This window comes from Denticeps clupeoides, chromosome 8 (assembly GCF_900700375.1).
Source record: "Denticeps clupeoides chromosome 8, fDenClu1.1, whole genome shotgun sequence".
Taxonomy (NCBI): domain Eukaryota; kingdom Metazoa; phylum Chordata; class Actinopteri; order Clupeiformes; family Denticipitidae; genus Denticeps; species Denticeps clupeoides.
In genome coordinates, this window is record NC_041714.1 from 19,418,864 (window position 1) to 19,433,770 (window position 14,907).

At 46.5% G+C, this 14,907-nt stretch overlaps 1 protein-coding gene across 1 annotated transcript; it reads right to left on the minus strand.

Annotated features, from left to right (window-relative positions):
- Window positions 1-2,478: 2,478 nt before the first annotated feature.
- eif3s10 (eukaryotic translation initiation factor 3, subunit 10 (theta)) lies at window positions 2,479-14,142 on the minus strand. Its single transcript, XM_028988609.1, has 22 exons — window positions 13,962-14,142; window positions 13,273-13,463; window positions 13,053-13,189; window positions 12,377-12,540; window positions 12,083-12,282; window positions 11,780-11,988; window positions 10,696-10,867; window positions 8,987-9,091; window positions 8,805-8,903; window positions 8,510-8,626; window positions 8,243-8,428; window positions 7,771-8,118; window positions 6,970-7,074; window positions 6,778-6,891; window positions 6,573-6,695; window positions 6,339-6,492; window positions 5,158-5,342; window positions 5,004-5,086; window positions 4,331-4,920; window positions 4,126-4,246; window positions 3,098-3,249; window positions 2,479-2,984 (listed from the first exon to the last, which is right to left on the minus strand). The coding sequence occupies exons 1-22, from the start codon at window positions 14,008-14,010 to the stop codon at window positions 2,809-2,811; spliced, it is 3,780 nt and encodes a 1,259-aa protein (XP_028844442.1). The 5' UTR covers window positions 14,011-14,142; the 3' UTR covers window positions 2,479-2,808.
- Window positions 14,143-14,907: the final 765 nt, after the last annotated feature.

Consider the following 14,907-nt stretch of genomic DNA (forward strand, 5'->3'; position numbering starts at 1 on the left):
TAGAACTGGAGAGTATCCCCAAATCCAGGTGTGGAAAAAGACTCATGGCTGTAATAGATCTAAAGGAAGCTTCTACTAAATACTGAGCAAAGTGTCTAAATACTTAGAATATTCAGAATACCGAGAATATTCAGTTTTTCTTTGTTAATAAATCTGCAAAAATGTCAACTATTCTTGTGTTTTTCTGTCAATATGGGGTGCTGTGTGTAAATTAATGAGGAAAAAATAACTTACTTATTTTAATATGCAATACAAGGGGGGTTGAATACTTTCCATACCCACTGTATACCCTCTGCAGTAATCTCAGAAGTGTTACCTTTATAATGATATTATAAACTTAGGACTATTACACACTGCCGTTGCCGAGATATTCTCAGTTTGACATACCCGAAATAGATTTTCTGAAAAGGGTCCAGCATCTGATCCTGACTTGGACCTTCCCCATGTTTCTTCATGCACACTGGTCTCACACTGGACTGTCTACTCAAGTAATGTACAGGGTGGGCCATTTATATGTATACACCTTAATAAAATGGGAATGGTTGGTGATATTAACGTCCTGTTTGTGGGGCAATCTTTTCAAGATGGGTGGTGACCATAGTGGCCATTTTTAAGTCGGCCATCTTGGATCCAACTTTTGTTTTTTCAATAGGAAGAGGGTCATGTGACACATTAAATTTATTGGTAATTTCACAAGAAAAACAATTGTGTGGTATGGTTTTAACGTAACTTTATTATTTCATGAGTTATTTACAAGTTTCTGACCACTTATAAAATGCGTTCAATGTCACCAACCGTTCCCATTTTATTAAGGTGTATCCATATAATTGGCCCACCCTGTACATCAATGCTGTGTCATCCACTTTGGACATTTTCACCTAGGGGTGTAGTGCTTTAGACATTAATGTCTCTGACATCCTTATAGTGTGGCTTTATTTGTTGTTTTGTTTTTTTTTTATTGTAGTTTGAATCTGAAAGACTATTGTGATCTTTTAACATTAAAATGCTATTTATTTAATTTTTTGTCATCAAAAAATCATCATCAAGTGCCACTGTCCCACTATAGCAGGACCCCAGCAGCCACGGAGAAAAAAAAGAGCCCCTTAATTTGGATTTCCCGGTTCCCAACCTCGCCTCCAACGCGCTGCCTTCCGGCTCTTCAGAAATGTCCACGAACGCGCATCCCAGCACAAGTCTTTGAGGTTGCCGACCCATGGTTTAGTTATTTAGAAGGGACAGAATATTTACACAAGCTGGACATTGACTTTGACATTGACTATTAATCGTATTAAAGGGTCACATATTCAGTGTTGGCCAAAGGAAAGATGTAATAACGTACTCACGGACTTTTGTGAGATTCTGTATATAAAATTTTGTGCTTTTACTTTAAAATAAAATAAAAAAAACTGGATGCATGAGAAACTACAGAATGTTCTACACTGTTCCATTGTGAGTTGAAGAAAAGTTTTTGAATGACCCATCCTAACAAAGATCCTCTCAGCCAATCAGAATGTTGGGCTAGAAACGTCTTCGTCTTCCTCCGCTTATCCGGGTCCGGTTCGCGGGGGCAACATCCCAAGTAAGGAATCCCAGACAGCCCTCTCCACAACTTATTACTTGTCCAATAAGAGAAAAAGTCCTACAGTTGTAGAGGTGGAGAAGTCCAAAGTGTAGTCCAGTGTCATGGTGTACATTACGTGTCCATTATGATGTTACTGGTCCATTTGAAAATCCCTGAAGCTGCTCCCAGCTGTGACCTTCTGTACTTTGGGTACCAGTAGTAACCCCACACCCGTTGATAACTCAGGTACTGCAGGGTGAGACCATTTAGAGTTTTATAGGTCAAAAGTAGGGTTTTGTAGTCAATCCTAAATTTGATGGTTAGCCAGTAGTGACTGTAATACTGGGGTGATGGTCAAATTTTCTAGTTATAACTCTGGCTGCAGCATTCTGTACTAGCTGGAGTTTACTCATGCACCTACTAGAGCATCCAGACAGTAATGTAACCTTCATGCAATAAAAGCATGGACCACCTTTTTTTTTTTTTTTTTTTTTTAAGAAATATGACCAGAGCAGTTTGACAGCAAGACCTCACATGGACATTTCAGACTAAGAGGTGGCGGGGGGGAGAAGGGGGAAAAAAAAAAAAAAAATCTGTCCATCCATCCAGGAAGAAAACACAAACCACCACCCAGAGAGAGAGCTGTGGTGCTCAGGAAAGACTTCCCTCCAACAAAGACTTCCCTCCAACAGTGACCGACTCCAGAAACTAGAAAGATACGCAGATTAGATCGGTTCCCTCAGGTTTCAGCAGGTCCGCTGGGTAAGAACGAATCAGGCTGGTCACCTTCTGGCCGTGTGACAGCTGGACGGGGACAAGGACAGAACCAGGGCGGTTTATTTTTTTTAAATTCACTGTGGCCTGGATCAACACCTAATGGAAGATTCATGTCGGTCTCAATCAATTCAAAACCCGTCTGTAGAGCATCTGACTTTATTAAGAAATGTGACTACAATAAGCTTGAGGAAGAGGCATCTGCTGTATTCCGAAAGCCAGGAGAACAGAGAGCCTTTACAGCAGACGCCCCGGGAAAAAAAGAAATTAAAAGATCCATACATTTCCTTTAGGAATTAATCCAATTTAATACTCTAAGCATGCACAACAAAACGGGAATGATCTACTTTACGTGATAGTTAAACTGCTTTTCCCAAAAACACTATAAAGCAGGGAAGGGGGAACAATTAGCACTGGGAGCACGGTGCTTGTGAAGATTATTAATCGAGCAGCAGCAGTGAAGGTGGCGACTGTTAGCGGCGGACGGTGGTCCAGCCGTCGTCGTCGGTCTCGTTCTTGGTGCGCCGCAGGTTGTCCTTGTCGGAACGCCATGGGTTCTTCTCACCATCGTCGGGTTCCCGTTCACGCGGTCTGGCAGGCGGCTCGCGCTCCTCCCTCTTCTCCTCCGCGCCGCGCCGCCAGGATCCACCTAAAGAGCACCAAACGCAGGGTTCCGTCAGGTCTACGATACAAGGTCCTGGCCAGGACCACGTCCGTACACGCTGGAGCACAACAGTCAACTCTGGACGGAGCGTTTGTTACCATCGTCCTGATCTCTCTGCGAGGGGCGGAGGTCCCGATCATCCTTGCGCTCTCTCATGTCTCGGCGTTCACGGTCGGGCTCCTCGCGACGAGAATCCCTCCAGCTGCTGGTTTCCTCTGAAGCTCCACCTCGTCTCCAGACGCCGTCGTCCCTGTAAGACCCACAAACCCCTGGTTACATGCAGCGATAACAGCTCCTCTCACCACGCTTCTAAAGCAGGATTTCTGCAAGGTTAAGGAAGCCAAGTTTAAGACTTCAATACTTTAAGGCCATTTCATCAAATTTAAGACCCTTCATCGGGATCATCAACTACAGGGTGGGCCATTTATATGGATACACCTTAATAAAATGGGAATGGTTGGTGACATTGAACACATTTTATAAGTGGTCAGAAACTTGTAAATAACTCATGAGAAAATAAAGTTATGTTAAAACCAAGCACACTATTCTTTTTCTTGTGAAATTACCAATAAATTTGATGTGTCACATGACCCTCTTCCTATTGAAAAAACAAAAGTTGGATCCAAGATGGCCGACTTAAAAATGGCCACTATGGTCACCACCCATCTTGAAAAGTTTGCCCCCTCACATATACTAATGTGCCACCAACAGGACGTTAATATCACCAAACGTTCCCATTTTATTAAGGTGTATCCATATAAATGACCCACCCTGTACATAGAAATGATCTCAGCAGGTTTTATTGTGCCAAGGCTGAAATGCAGTGGAAATGTTTTTTTTTTGGGATTAAGTTCATTTTCACAGCAATTCATCTGATCACCCTTCATAACATTCTGGAGTACATGCGAATTACCATAATAAAAACGGAAGCCGCTAACTTTGTGAAAACCAGTGTGTGCGTCATTCTCAAAACTTTTGGCCACGACTGTGGGAACTGCTGGATATAAATGAGATGTTTATTTAGAGGTAATCGGTACATAAATATTTTAAATATGAAGGCCTTATTTAGCAAAAATCCAATGTAAGATTTTTTAAGCCTCCGCGGAAACCATGTGGGACATCTGACCTGGGTGGGCGGCGGTCTTCGGCGTTGTCGTCATCATCAAGATCATTACCATCATCACATCCAGACTCGCGGGGAGGACCCCAGCTATCCTCACGGGCCTTCTCCCGCTCCCGCCACCCCCCTGACAGAACAAACACCACAAGCAGCTCAGAAAGACGGAGATAGTCGATACTGATCATTAAACAACGTAACGATGGATCCACACCTGGGCGGCCCAGAGGTTTCCAAGGCTTGGGGTCTTCTCCATGACGGCCACCCCTGTCATCATCTCCGCCCCTCCTGGGTCCCCAGTCATCGTCTGCGCCACGGCGGGTTCCTCTGAGCTCCTCCATCCCTCTCCGGGGGCCGCGGTCATCGTCGAAGGCCCTCCGGGGGCCGCGGTCATCGTCGAAGCCTCTACGGGGGCCGCGGTCATCGTCGAAGCCTCTACGGGGGCCGCGGTCATCGTCGAAGCCTCTCCGGGGGCCGCGGTCATCGTCGAAGCCCCTCCGGGGGCCGCGGTCATCGTCGAAGCCTCTCCGGGGGCCGCGGTCATCGTCGAAGGCCCTCCGGGGGCCGCGGTCATCGTCGAAGGCCCTCCGGGGACCGCGGTCATCGTCGAAGGCCCTCCGGGGACCGCGGTCATCGTCGAAGGCCCTCCGGGGACCGCGGTCATCGTCGAAGGCCCTCCGGGGGCCTTGGTCCTCATCAGCACCACGCCGAGGACCACGGTCATCAGCAGTGCCCCGGCTCAGACCTTCACCGGCCCGCTTGTCATCGTCACGAGGCTCGCGGCCCTCCTGGCGCCACTCGTTTCTAATGGAGGTTTCCAGAGGTCACTCCTTCACAATCTGAGGCTGAGACGAGACTGTGACCACGACAAAACGGTGAAGACTCACCGCTCAGTCACCGGGCGGCGCCACTCCGATTCCGCAGCTTCTCCCCGCTTCCTCCAGCCGCCTTCTTCTCGTTCCCCCCAGTCCTGAAGACAGGAGAGGTCCGTTCAAACCTCAAAGTCCAGGAGGCGCGCGGCGGATTCCATTTCCTGCTCACCTTGGTGGTGGTCTTCTCTTCAGGGACCCTCCTCTCCTCCTCGCGGCGGCGCTCGCGTTCCTCGATCTCCTGTTGCCGGGCGCGCTGCTTCCTCTCCTGCTCCTCCAGCTTCCGCAGACGCTCCTGGTACTCCCGCTCCTCCTCCTCCCTCTGCTCCTGTTCCACACGCTCGCGCTCCTCGCGTTCTGAAGGACATAACATACATCAACTACAAATAAAACTACAGGGTGGGCCATTTATATGGATACACCTTAATAAAATGGGATATTTATAAGTGGTCAGAAACGTGTAAATAACTCATGAAATAATAAAGTTACGTTAAAAGAAAGCACACATTTCTTGTGAAATTACCAATAACTTTGTTGTGTCATATGACCTATTGAAAAAACAAAAGTTGGATCCAAGATGGCCGACTTAAAAATGGCCACTATGGTCACCAACCATCTTGAAATGTTTGCCCCCTCACATATACTAATGTGGCACAAACATGACGTTAATATCACCAACCATTCCCATTTTATTAAGGTGGATCCATATAAATTGCCCACCCTGTATAGACTACGTGAATATATAAAAATTATTTATACACTCAATATTTATTTTCCAGACTGTACCGTCTTTTTATAATGTACAGTTCATATAGATTTTTTAAAAATCTGGTTCCTGGCAATGAGCTGCTGACCAGGCGACCCAGCATGAATCCACAGAGACCACAACTGATAACGCTTCAGGGACCTTCAAATGGACCAGTAGCATTATAATGGACTTGCAGTGTTGACCACGACACTGGGCTAAACAACTACTCTGCGTGGTCCAGTACCTCCAAACGTGGACAGATGCTCAATTGGGACTCTCCTACCACTACACCCGCTGCAGGATCACAGAGAGGGGTCTCTCTTTCACTCATTCACAAGTTCTGCTTCCCCCCCCCCCCCCCCCCCCCCATTGTGTGCAGAAGGGTAAACTGTACTTCCTGTCAAAGTACACAGACACACTGTATGCAGTTCTGGGCTGTATAAGAAATAAAACGTTGTTGCGAGTTATTATCTCAGCTTATTTGAACTCAGATACGTTCTCAGAACAACTCGTGCCTTGATCCAGAAATAATAATTACGTATTTTCAAAAAAATGACCAGATACGCTTCTAGCCCAGCGCTGTTCGCAGCAGGTTCCAATCTGACCTTTCTTCAGCTGCTCCTCGTGGATCCTCTGCTCCTCCTCCTCCTTCTGGAGGTAGTAGGTGTTTTTTCGGTCCTCTTTGCGCTGACGCTTCCGGTCCTCCAGGCGCTTCTTCCGCTCTTCAACCATGCGCTCTTGGAACATTTTGAGTTTTTCCTGGAGAAATACCAATTTAAAACGTGACCAGACCCGCAGAAATGTTACATCCCATTAAACAGTCTACTTCCTCTTCTTGCCTCATAGATGAAACTGCGTGCAGCTTTGATTTTGGACACAAAGTTCTCCTTGTCCTCCATCATCCTGGACATCCTTTGCTTGTGCTCCAGGGCCTTCTCTCGCTCCACCTGCATGTTGCTTATCTGTAAGACCAAATGAACGAAGGTGAGCTTCTCCGCACTTCCCTGCAGGGAGTAACGGCGGAGGCGGGTCACGATTTCTCACCCTCTCCTCCTCCTGCTGCTCCCACAGCTCCATGTCTTTCACGCGCTGCTCCTCATAGGCCTTTTTGATCAGTGGGATCTCCTCCAGACGCTTGGCCCTCTCAAAATAGTCAATCTGTACAGAGACAAACAGGCATTGATTTTTGGCACAATTCCCCAACATCCTGAGTGACAATGGGAAGGAGCCCTTTACCTTCTTCTCTTGGTTCTTCAAGCGCTCTTGCAGCTCCTTCTTTTCCTTCTCCAGCTGCTCCACCTGCTTGGCCATGATGAAGTCAGGGTCCAGCTCCTCCAGGTCCTGCACAAAGTTTAGTCAGAAGAATCAGCCGCTATGACGCTAAAGATCCATTAGTATACTGGTTACACCACACTACTGTACTAATTCTATATACACACACATTAGAAAAATGTACTAATTCGTATCATATAATTTTAATATTTTGTGTTTACATACCACACCAATGGCTAAGCAGGGTTGAACGATATATCCGAAAGCAAAATCTCGATTTGAATTACTGTAATTTTATAAATCACATTGATATAAAAATCGCAATGACATACATGCATGGAACCGATCAGGCAAGTGGTACCGATTTGGCACTGACAAGCTCTAGAAAGTAATGGGTTTCAGAGCAAAGCATGGGACATCTTGCGTTCGGTCTGAAAGCGGCTGTAGCCGCATCACAGGGACATCACGTTGCACATCATGCCCACCAATCAAGATGTTCCCCATGTTAAAGCCACACCCACTCAAACGCGAGCATAATATATATAGTGTTAATTTCTGTCCATATTTCCACTTCAACTACTATATATTTCTAGTTAAATTACACCTAATATTTGCAGCAACTCACGTGACAGTGTTTAAAAGGTTTTATTTTAGTAAAAATTGATAGAATAGTATAGTGCTCTAATCCTGTATTGTTCTTCGTGTCCATGTGTGATTGTGCAGGTTGTAACGTGGGGAACATCCTCCAGCAGCAGAGATCTTTACCTCAATATCAATGTCTTTGAAGGCTTTGGCCCCAAGCTCGGTCTTCTTAATCTGCTCGAGACGTTCACGCACGGTCTTCTTCTTGATCTGCTCATGCTCCTGCATGATGCGCTCCTTCTCGCGTTCCTTGGCCTCCTGCCGTAGCCGCTCTTCTTCAGCCTTGCGCACCTTCTGCATTTCAGCCTCGCGCTGCTCATGCTCCTCCTTCTCCCGTTGGATGTTTAGGCTCTCCAGACGTTCCTTGCGCTCCTCGATGGTCTGCCGCCGGGCCAGTATGCGCTGGTGCTCTTTACGAGAGTTCTTCAGGTAGGCGGCCACAGCCTGCTGACTGTGCTCCTCACGCTCTTGCTGCAAGAACAATTTCAAGCACAAATGAACCTTTAGTGGTTTTACTGGTGGGGTTGTGAAGTCCCACAATGCTCTCCCCTGCATAAGCCTAGTTTCTTTGTAAAACGTGATACATGGCTCTCACCAGGATGGAGGCCGGTTTGATGACATGGATGGCCTTAGCCAAAGCTGAGGACATGGCGGTCAGCTGGTTCCTGATCTGCTCTGAGGGCATGTTCTGCAGGAAAGGCCCGACAGGAGCATCTTCCTTAGTGGAGTAGTTCAGATCGGAGCCAAAGCTCAGAGTGCGGGAGCTGTGGTCGATTCGAACCTGATGGGAGGAAGGCAGATTGTTCACATGACGACTGGTGAGCCGCACGCAGAGATTGGACATTCAGGAAGGAGCAGCTACCTGCAAATCACAGTGGCGGGCAGCATCCACGATGGAGCGCTCCAGCTGGAAGGCATCCACAAAGGGCACAAGAGACGCCAGGCGACTGAACTCAATACTCTGGTAGATCTGAGCCACCTGGGGAAAAAAAAAAATTGGTCCAAGTTTAATATGTACTGTATATCAAGATGGTGATAATGCAGTATTTCTGATTTAATTACTGTGAAAATTTTATCTATAATATCTGATCAAACGTCATATGTACTGTTCATCAATAGGAGTAATATGAGTAACGTGGGCTGGAATGACTTCTTACCTGCTGCAGCAGGCGGAGGATGGTGTTGTTCTGCAGGTGTGGAACATACTGCTGGAGGTCGGACTCCTTCTCCGCCTGGTCCCTCACCCAGTTTAACACCTGAGTACAACCAGTCACATCAGCAAATCACACACAGACACACAGAGCTGCATTGGAACAGAACGTCAGAGGTGAAGAGTCACCTTGGTCACTCTGCCACAGAGCTTGAGAGGATGGAAGTCCACCTCCAGCCAGTTATAAAGCTCCTTCACTTCGGGTACCACGTACTGCAGCAGGTTGAACCTCACCTGGAAACGGGTTCAGTTCAACAAAATTAGGGATGCACCGATACCACATTTTTTTTATGAAGTACTCGTACTTGTCAAAAGTCCCTCCGAAAGCGGGGACCGATACCATGGTCTGAGAAATGTCTGTTTGAGCAGCGTGTAAGGGGAAAATCACAGGCGCCGAATGCTGTGTGCAACTAGGGCTGAAACAACGAATCAATTGAATCGATAAAAATCGATTACTAAAAGAGTTAACGCGGATACATATTATTATAAAAAAAATAATAATAATAATTTATTTGAGCACGGAGCGGAGTGAACACACTGTCTCTCTCGTGCACAGATGCTAGCAGAGTTTGGCGCCTCAGACAGTGCGGAGCAAATCTAAATAAATAAATAAATAAATGAGCGGAGGTAGAGGAAAGATACATGGTGGAGGCAGAGAAATCTGCGCGAAAATATGCAAAAGCGACATGGCACGGCACGGGAGCACCACGGCAATGATCCAGCACCTGAAACGCAAACATGTTGGAGTGTTGTCATGTAGATACCCTGCAAAAAAAGCTTTTCTTACATAGTAATTTTGTCTCGTTTCCAGTCCAAATATCTAAAACAATCTTAAATCAAGATTACTAGACAAGAAAAATGGCATGAGAAAATTAAGTGATGCTGTCATGATCCAGACCGGCAGGTGTGACTCCGGATCCAGAGTTCGGACCGGAGTTTCATGTTCGTCTTGTGTAATGTTCCCTGATCGTGTTCACCTGGTGTCTATTTATATAATTGTATAAAACTATCCTGTTCGTGTCTGTTCGCCATCGGGTCATTGTGCGTGTTGATGTTCCCCTGTCTCGTGCAGTTTGTATTAAACCCCTGTCGTGTGAAATCGTGCGAATGAGTCCTCCATCGCCATGTCCAGCCCACCCGTGACAGATTAAGATTCGTTTTCTAAGATTAGCAGATAATTTTGCTTGTTTTAAGCAATCACTTAATTTTGAGATGTTTTTTCAGAAAACAAGTGTCTAGTGAATGTATCTTGACTTAAGATTTTTTAGATATTTGGCCTGAAAACAGGAAAAGTTTAGAAAAGCATTTTTTGCAGTGTATATTCTGGGCTTTGTCCCATATATTTCCGTGACCTGTAAATTTAAATCATGTTTTTATTAAGTACTCTGTATCGGCGAGTACTGAAATGCAAGTACTCGTACACCAAAAAAGTGGTATCGGTGCATCCCTAAACAAAATAATTCAATGTTATTTTAGTCATGACTCATTAATGTTCATGTACGATCACATACAGGAACAGTTCTGCCCGTTTTCTTAATTCGAGCCTCATTGTCAAGGACTGAAATTCACTCACATTTTTTCAGGTTCTCTGGAATGTGTGCGTGTATATATACTATGTATATATATATACTATGCAAAAAACACAACATTTTGCATACTCCCGTGAGAACAAAGAGTGCAGCTATTTTATCACCTGCTAAACAGATCTTAATGGTCAGAATTGTGAAAGCACAAAAAACCTACCTCAGAATTCAATTCAAACTCCACGCACAAATAAACATATATGGAAAGTGTTGTAGACGTATGTCTGAGGAAAAAACAGTCAACCCTGTGTTTACCATGTCATTCATGAGGCTATGGCGGGTGGGCGGAGACTGCAGGCTCAGCAGGGTGGCGAGGCGCCGGTGCTTCTCCACAATGATGCCGTCCATGTCGAGCAGGCGTGCGATATCAGTCCTCTCGGGGGTGATGGGAATAGACAGCGTGGCCAGGAGGACGCGAGTGGACATCCTGGAAAAAATAAAAAACTGAGACTTGAGCTGGGCAACATGGAAAAATAAATTCACACAATATACTTTCCCATAATGAGCAATATAAATTTTTAGATTGATTTTTATCAGATATTGCAAGACTGAAACCGAAGACACCAGAGATCATTTTTGGGAGACTCTTCACTCTCCCTCTGCCATGACGCGAGACTGAACCAATAGCAGTTATCATAACGTCAGGTCCTCAACAAGTTAACCAGAAGTCCGCCCACGCTGAAATCTGATCGGCTAATTTTGTTATGTAAACCAGTTAGGATACTTTGTCTCAGATTTGTGCCAAAATTCTTGAACAGAGGGCAGGCACAGCTGCAAAGTCAGCAGCGAGAGTCAAAGAGTCCAAAAAAAAAAAAAAAAAAGATGAGTTTTACTTTTCTTCTAGCTTAATATTAGAATGTTTTGTTCAATATAATATTGGCACAAAAATATTATATTTGTCTAGATGAGGCTACATGAAGAGGCAACACATGCTGTGATCTATGCTCTCAATATAGAAGAGTATTTTAAATTAATTTTAAAACATACACAAAAAGTGGCATAATATCTACCACTGATATTCGAAGCTGATCACAGAATTTGGTCGTGAACAGATGGTATAATGAGACCATGAGAGAAGATCAAAGACTGATGTCTAACTGGCTTCCAGGAGAACACAGCTCATTTACATTTACAGCATTTATCAGACGCCCTTATCCAGAGTGACTTTCAATCAGTAGTTACAGGGACAGTCCCCCCCTGGAGCAACTCAGGGTTAAGTGTCTTGCTCAGGGACATGATGGTAGTAAGTGGGATTTGAACCTGGGTCTTCTGGTTCATAGGCGAGTGTGTTATCCACTAGGCTACTGCACATGCAGCACAGAGTGGTGTCAGTCCTGACCTCTGCATCTCCTCCTGGGTGAGGTTCTTGCGCATCTCCCTGGAAAGGTGGTAGAGGCGGTGAAGGGTGCAGGCGTGGAACAGAGCATTGCCAGACTTCCAGAACACAGTGGACACCTTGTTGTAATAATTGGCCATTAACTGCGGCTTTGGGGGCTTCTTAGACAGGGCAAAAAGACCATGGATGTCCTCCACCGCCTTGAATGCTTCCTGAAACACAAGCAAACAGGTCACACAACGGAGAGAACATCTACCGACCTCCTCATTCACGGTGATTAAAAAAAATGGAACAGCAGTGACGGACCTGCCACAGCTCCATGCTGATCGCACTGTCCAACTGGACCAGGCGGGTCTCCAGGTGCATGGACTGGCTCTCAGGGTTGTTCAGATTGATGGCAGTACTCTGGTTGTGGTGCCGCTGGATCTGGCCCAGATGCATGCGCAGATTGTCACACAGCTTGCGGAACTCCGCCTTGCGTGTGTACTGCAGGCAGAACTTGAAAGCTGAAGAACAGCGAGAGGAGGAGATGAAAACCACGAATCACGCTAGTCCCACAAACACACCTTCTGCATAAAAAGGAGGCAGCATTGACCACACCTTGCTGGGCGATGTCATGGTACAAGCGCTCCACTTTGGAGTTGTTCCTCAGCAGGTCCAGGCACTGACGGTACGACTCCCACAGAAACTTGACCCAGGGAGTGAGCAGCAGCCGGTCCGTCCGGTCCTGAGTGTCCTCGCCGCTCACCGCGCTCAGCAGGACGCTGCAACCGCACAGCGGGATGACGCTCAGATGCACTTCACATTAAACACAGCTGCCTACAGCACCGTTGTCCTTCAATTTGAGCTTGACACTGAGAAATGTAACTTTAATCTAAAAGGTCCCCTGACATTAAATTTTTTTTATATCGATCTTGGTGGTTCCCTTTGCACATTTGAAAGACATGACGGTCGGTGGAGATTATGTCTTAGGGGAGGGGCGGAAAAAGCATGAGAAGCGGGAGGTAACCCTTCCCCTCATGACGTCATAAGGGGACAAATTTCAGGTCTTTACACCTTTTGCCGTTTCTAGCCACTGCAGGACCATAGACATGCTCGGGGAACTCAAATTAATGTTAAATTCTCTCATTATTTTCATGTCTGCGGACCAGAGCAGAGCAAGCAAGTTACGATGCTCAAATCTCCTGTTTGCGGTGTGACTGAGGGAATGTCATGTTTATAATGACCGCCAGCAGGTCATGGTTAGGAGCATCACAGTAAATGTAGGTGCAGGAACCTCTCTGGGGTCTGAATGTTGTCCAGATCCTCAATGTCCAGGACCATCTGCTGGGACTCTTCCTTGGCCGTCTCAGTCTTGTCCTCAGCCAGTTTCAAGTAGGCCCGGACCACATCCTCAAGTGACTTGATGTTCACCTGGATAGAAAACAAGGGGTTGAGCAACAGGCACCACAGAACTGGAGCACGTAGAGAGCGGCGGCGTGTTGGGTGCGGCCCACCTGCTGGCAGATGTTCTTGTACTGGTACAGGCCTTCCTTGGCAAGATGGCTCTTGCGCAGGTCCACACACAGCTCCAGGTACTTGAGCATGATGGGCTCGTGGATCTTCTGCCATGTTCTGTGCTTTTTGCTCTTGATGACATCATAAAGCACATCCAAGGCCGGTTGTTTCTTTCCAACCTCTAAAAATTCTGCACACAGAAAAAAAAAAAAACTCTCAAATTAAAACAAAGACAATAAACTCCATGGATACACAACATTCTCCAAACTTTAAAGGACGCACTGCCAGATTATAGTATTTGTAAAGTAATTACTTTTTAATCAGCACGAAAAAAAATTATCTGCAGGTTCACCATACGGGCCCTAAGAAATATGTATCACTTTGAATTCATCTTTTTTTTTTGGGGCCAATCCTTCACATTATCTTTCCATCATCCGCATGACTGAAACCGGGCTGCTAACGAGTCGCCGGACGATGACAACAACGTTCTGAAGGAACAACTCTTCTACTGCGGCTTTCCAGCGTCCATCAGACGGGACCGGGGGAGGCCGGGCGGTCGGGGAGAGTTGTAGCGGGCCCGGGAGGACGCGGGCCCGAAGAAAAGCTGCTCCTCTCAACATGGCCTCTCCGCCACGCCGCGACGCTAACGGCTAACGGCTAGCGGCGACGTTCGGCGCACGACGCTCACCGTTGGCGCGCTTCAGCGCGTTCTCCGGTCTCTGGAAGTACGCCGGCATCGTGCGGGTTTCTCTCGCGGTGAGGGATTCGAGTTGTCGTCGGCGAGTTCTAGAAAGTCCGCCCGTCCATCCGCGCCGGACACCTCTCACCCACCAGGCAGCTCCTGAGAGAGGAACAGCACACGTGGGCAACGGGGCGGTGACGTCACGCGTACCCGGATGGGGGGTCACGTGACGCAGGAATTTTTTTTTTTTTTTAAATCCAAGTCGTTGCATCTTTTGCCCACTAAGCGCCCAAACCAATAACCATAACCAATCTATTCCTGTACAAGGCCCATCTTTTCATGGCATTATTTTCTCATTTTTAATTATTTTATTTGTATAAAGACTGCAGACATATTTATTAGTGCTTTGTGGGATACAGAGGGACTTCCTCCTCCTGGTTTCTGTATGTTGAAATGCAGATTTTACCTGTACGTGTTGCTCTTTTATACGAAGAAAAATCAAGATTTTCGAACAAGTCGGGCAACTCTTTTCTGTTGTGTTGGACCCGTAACTGGAAGGTTGCTGGTTTGGATCCCGAACCGCCACGGTGCCACCGGTGTGCCGCTGGGCATGGCTGCCTGCATTAAATGCAGAGAGCACATTTCAGATCTCCTTCCTGTAACCTGACCGTCCCGCTGTCCCATCTTGTGGTACAACATACCGTAGTGGATATTGTAACTACAATTTTTACTGCTTGTGATAAAGTAATGAAGTGAAGTGATTGTCACATGTGATACACAGCAGCACAGCACACGGTGCACACAGTGAAATTTGTCCTCTGCATTTAACCCATCACCCTTGGAGAGCAGTGGGCAGCCATGACAGGCGCCCGGGGAGCAGTGTGTGGGGACGGTGCTTTGCTCGGTGGCACCTTGCCAGATCAGGATTCGAACCGGCAACCCTCTGATTACG

Coding starts and splice junctions, on each gene's coding strand:
- eif3s10 (XM_028988609.1), bottom strand. CDS start 14,010: ATGCCGGCGTACTTCCAGAGACCGGAGAACGCGCTGAAGCGCGCCAAC. Junction 8,904..8,986: donor TCTGTGGCAGAGTGACCAAG/GTGACTCTTCAC, acceptor GGTTGTACTCAG/GTGTTAAACTGGGTGAGGGA. Junction 6,696..6,777: donor AGCAGCAGGAGGAGGAGAGG/GTGAGAAATCGT, acceptor TTGGTCTTACAG/ATAAGCAACATGCAGGTGGA.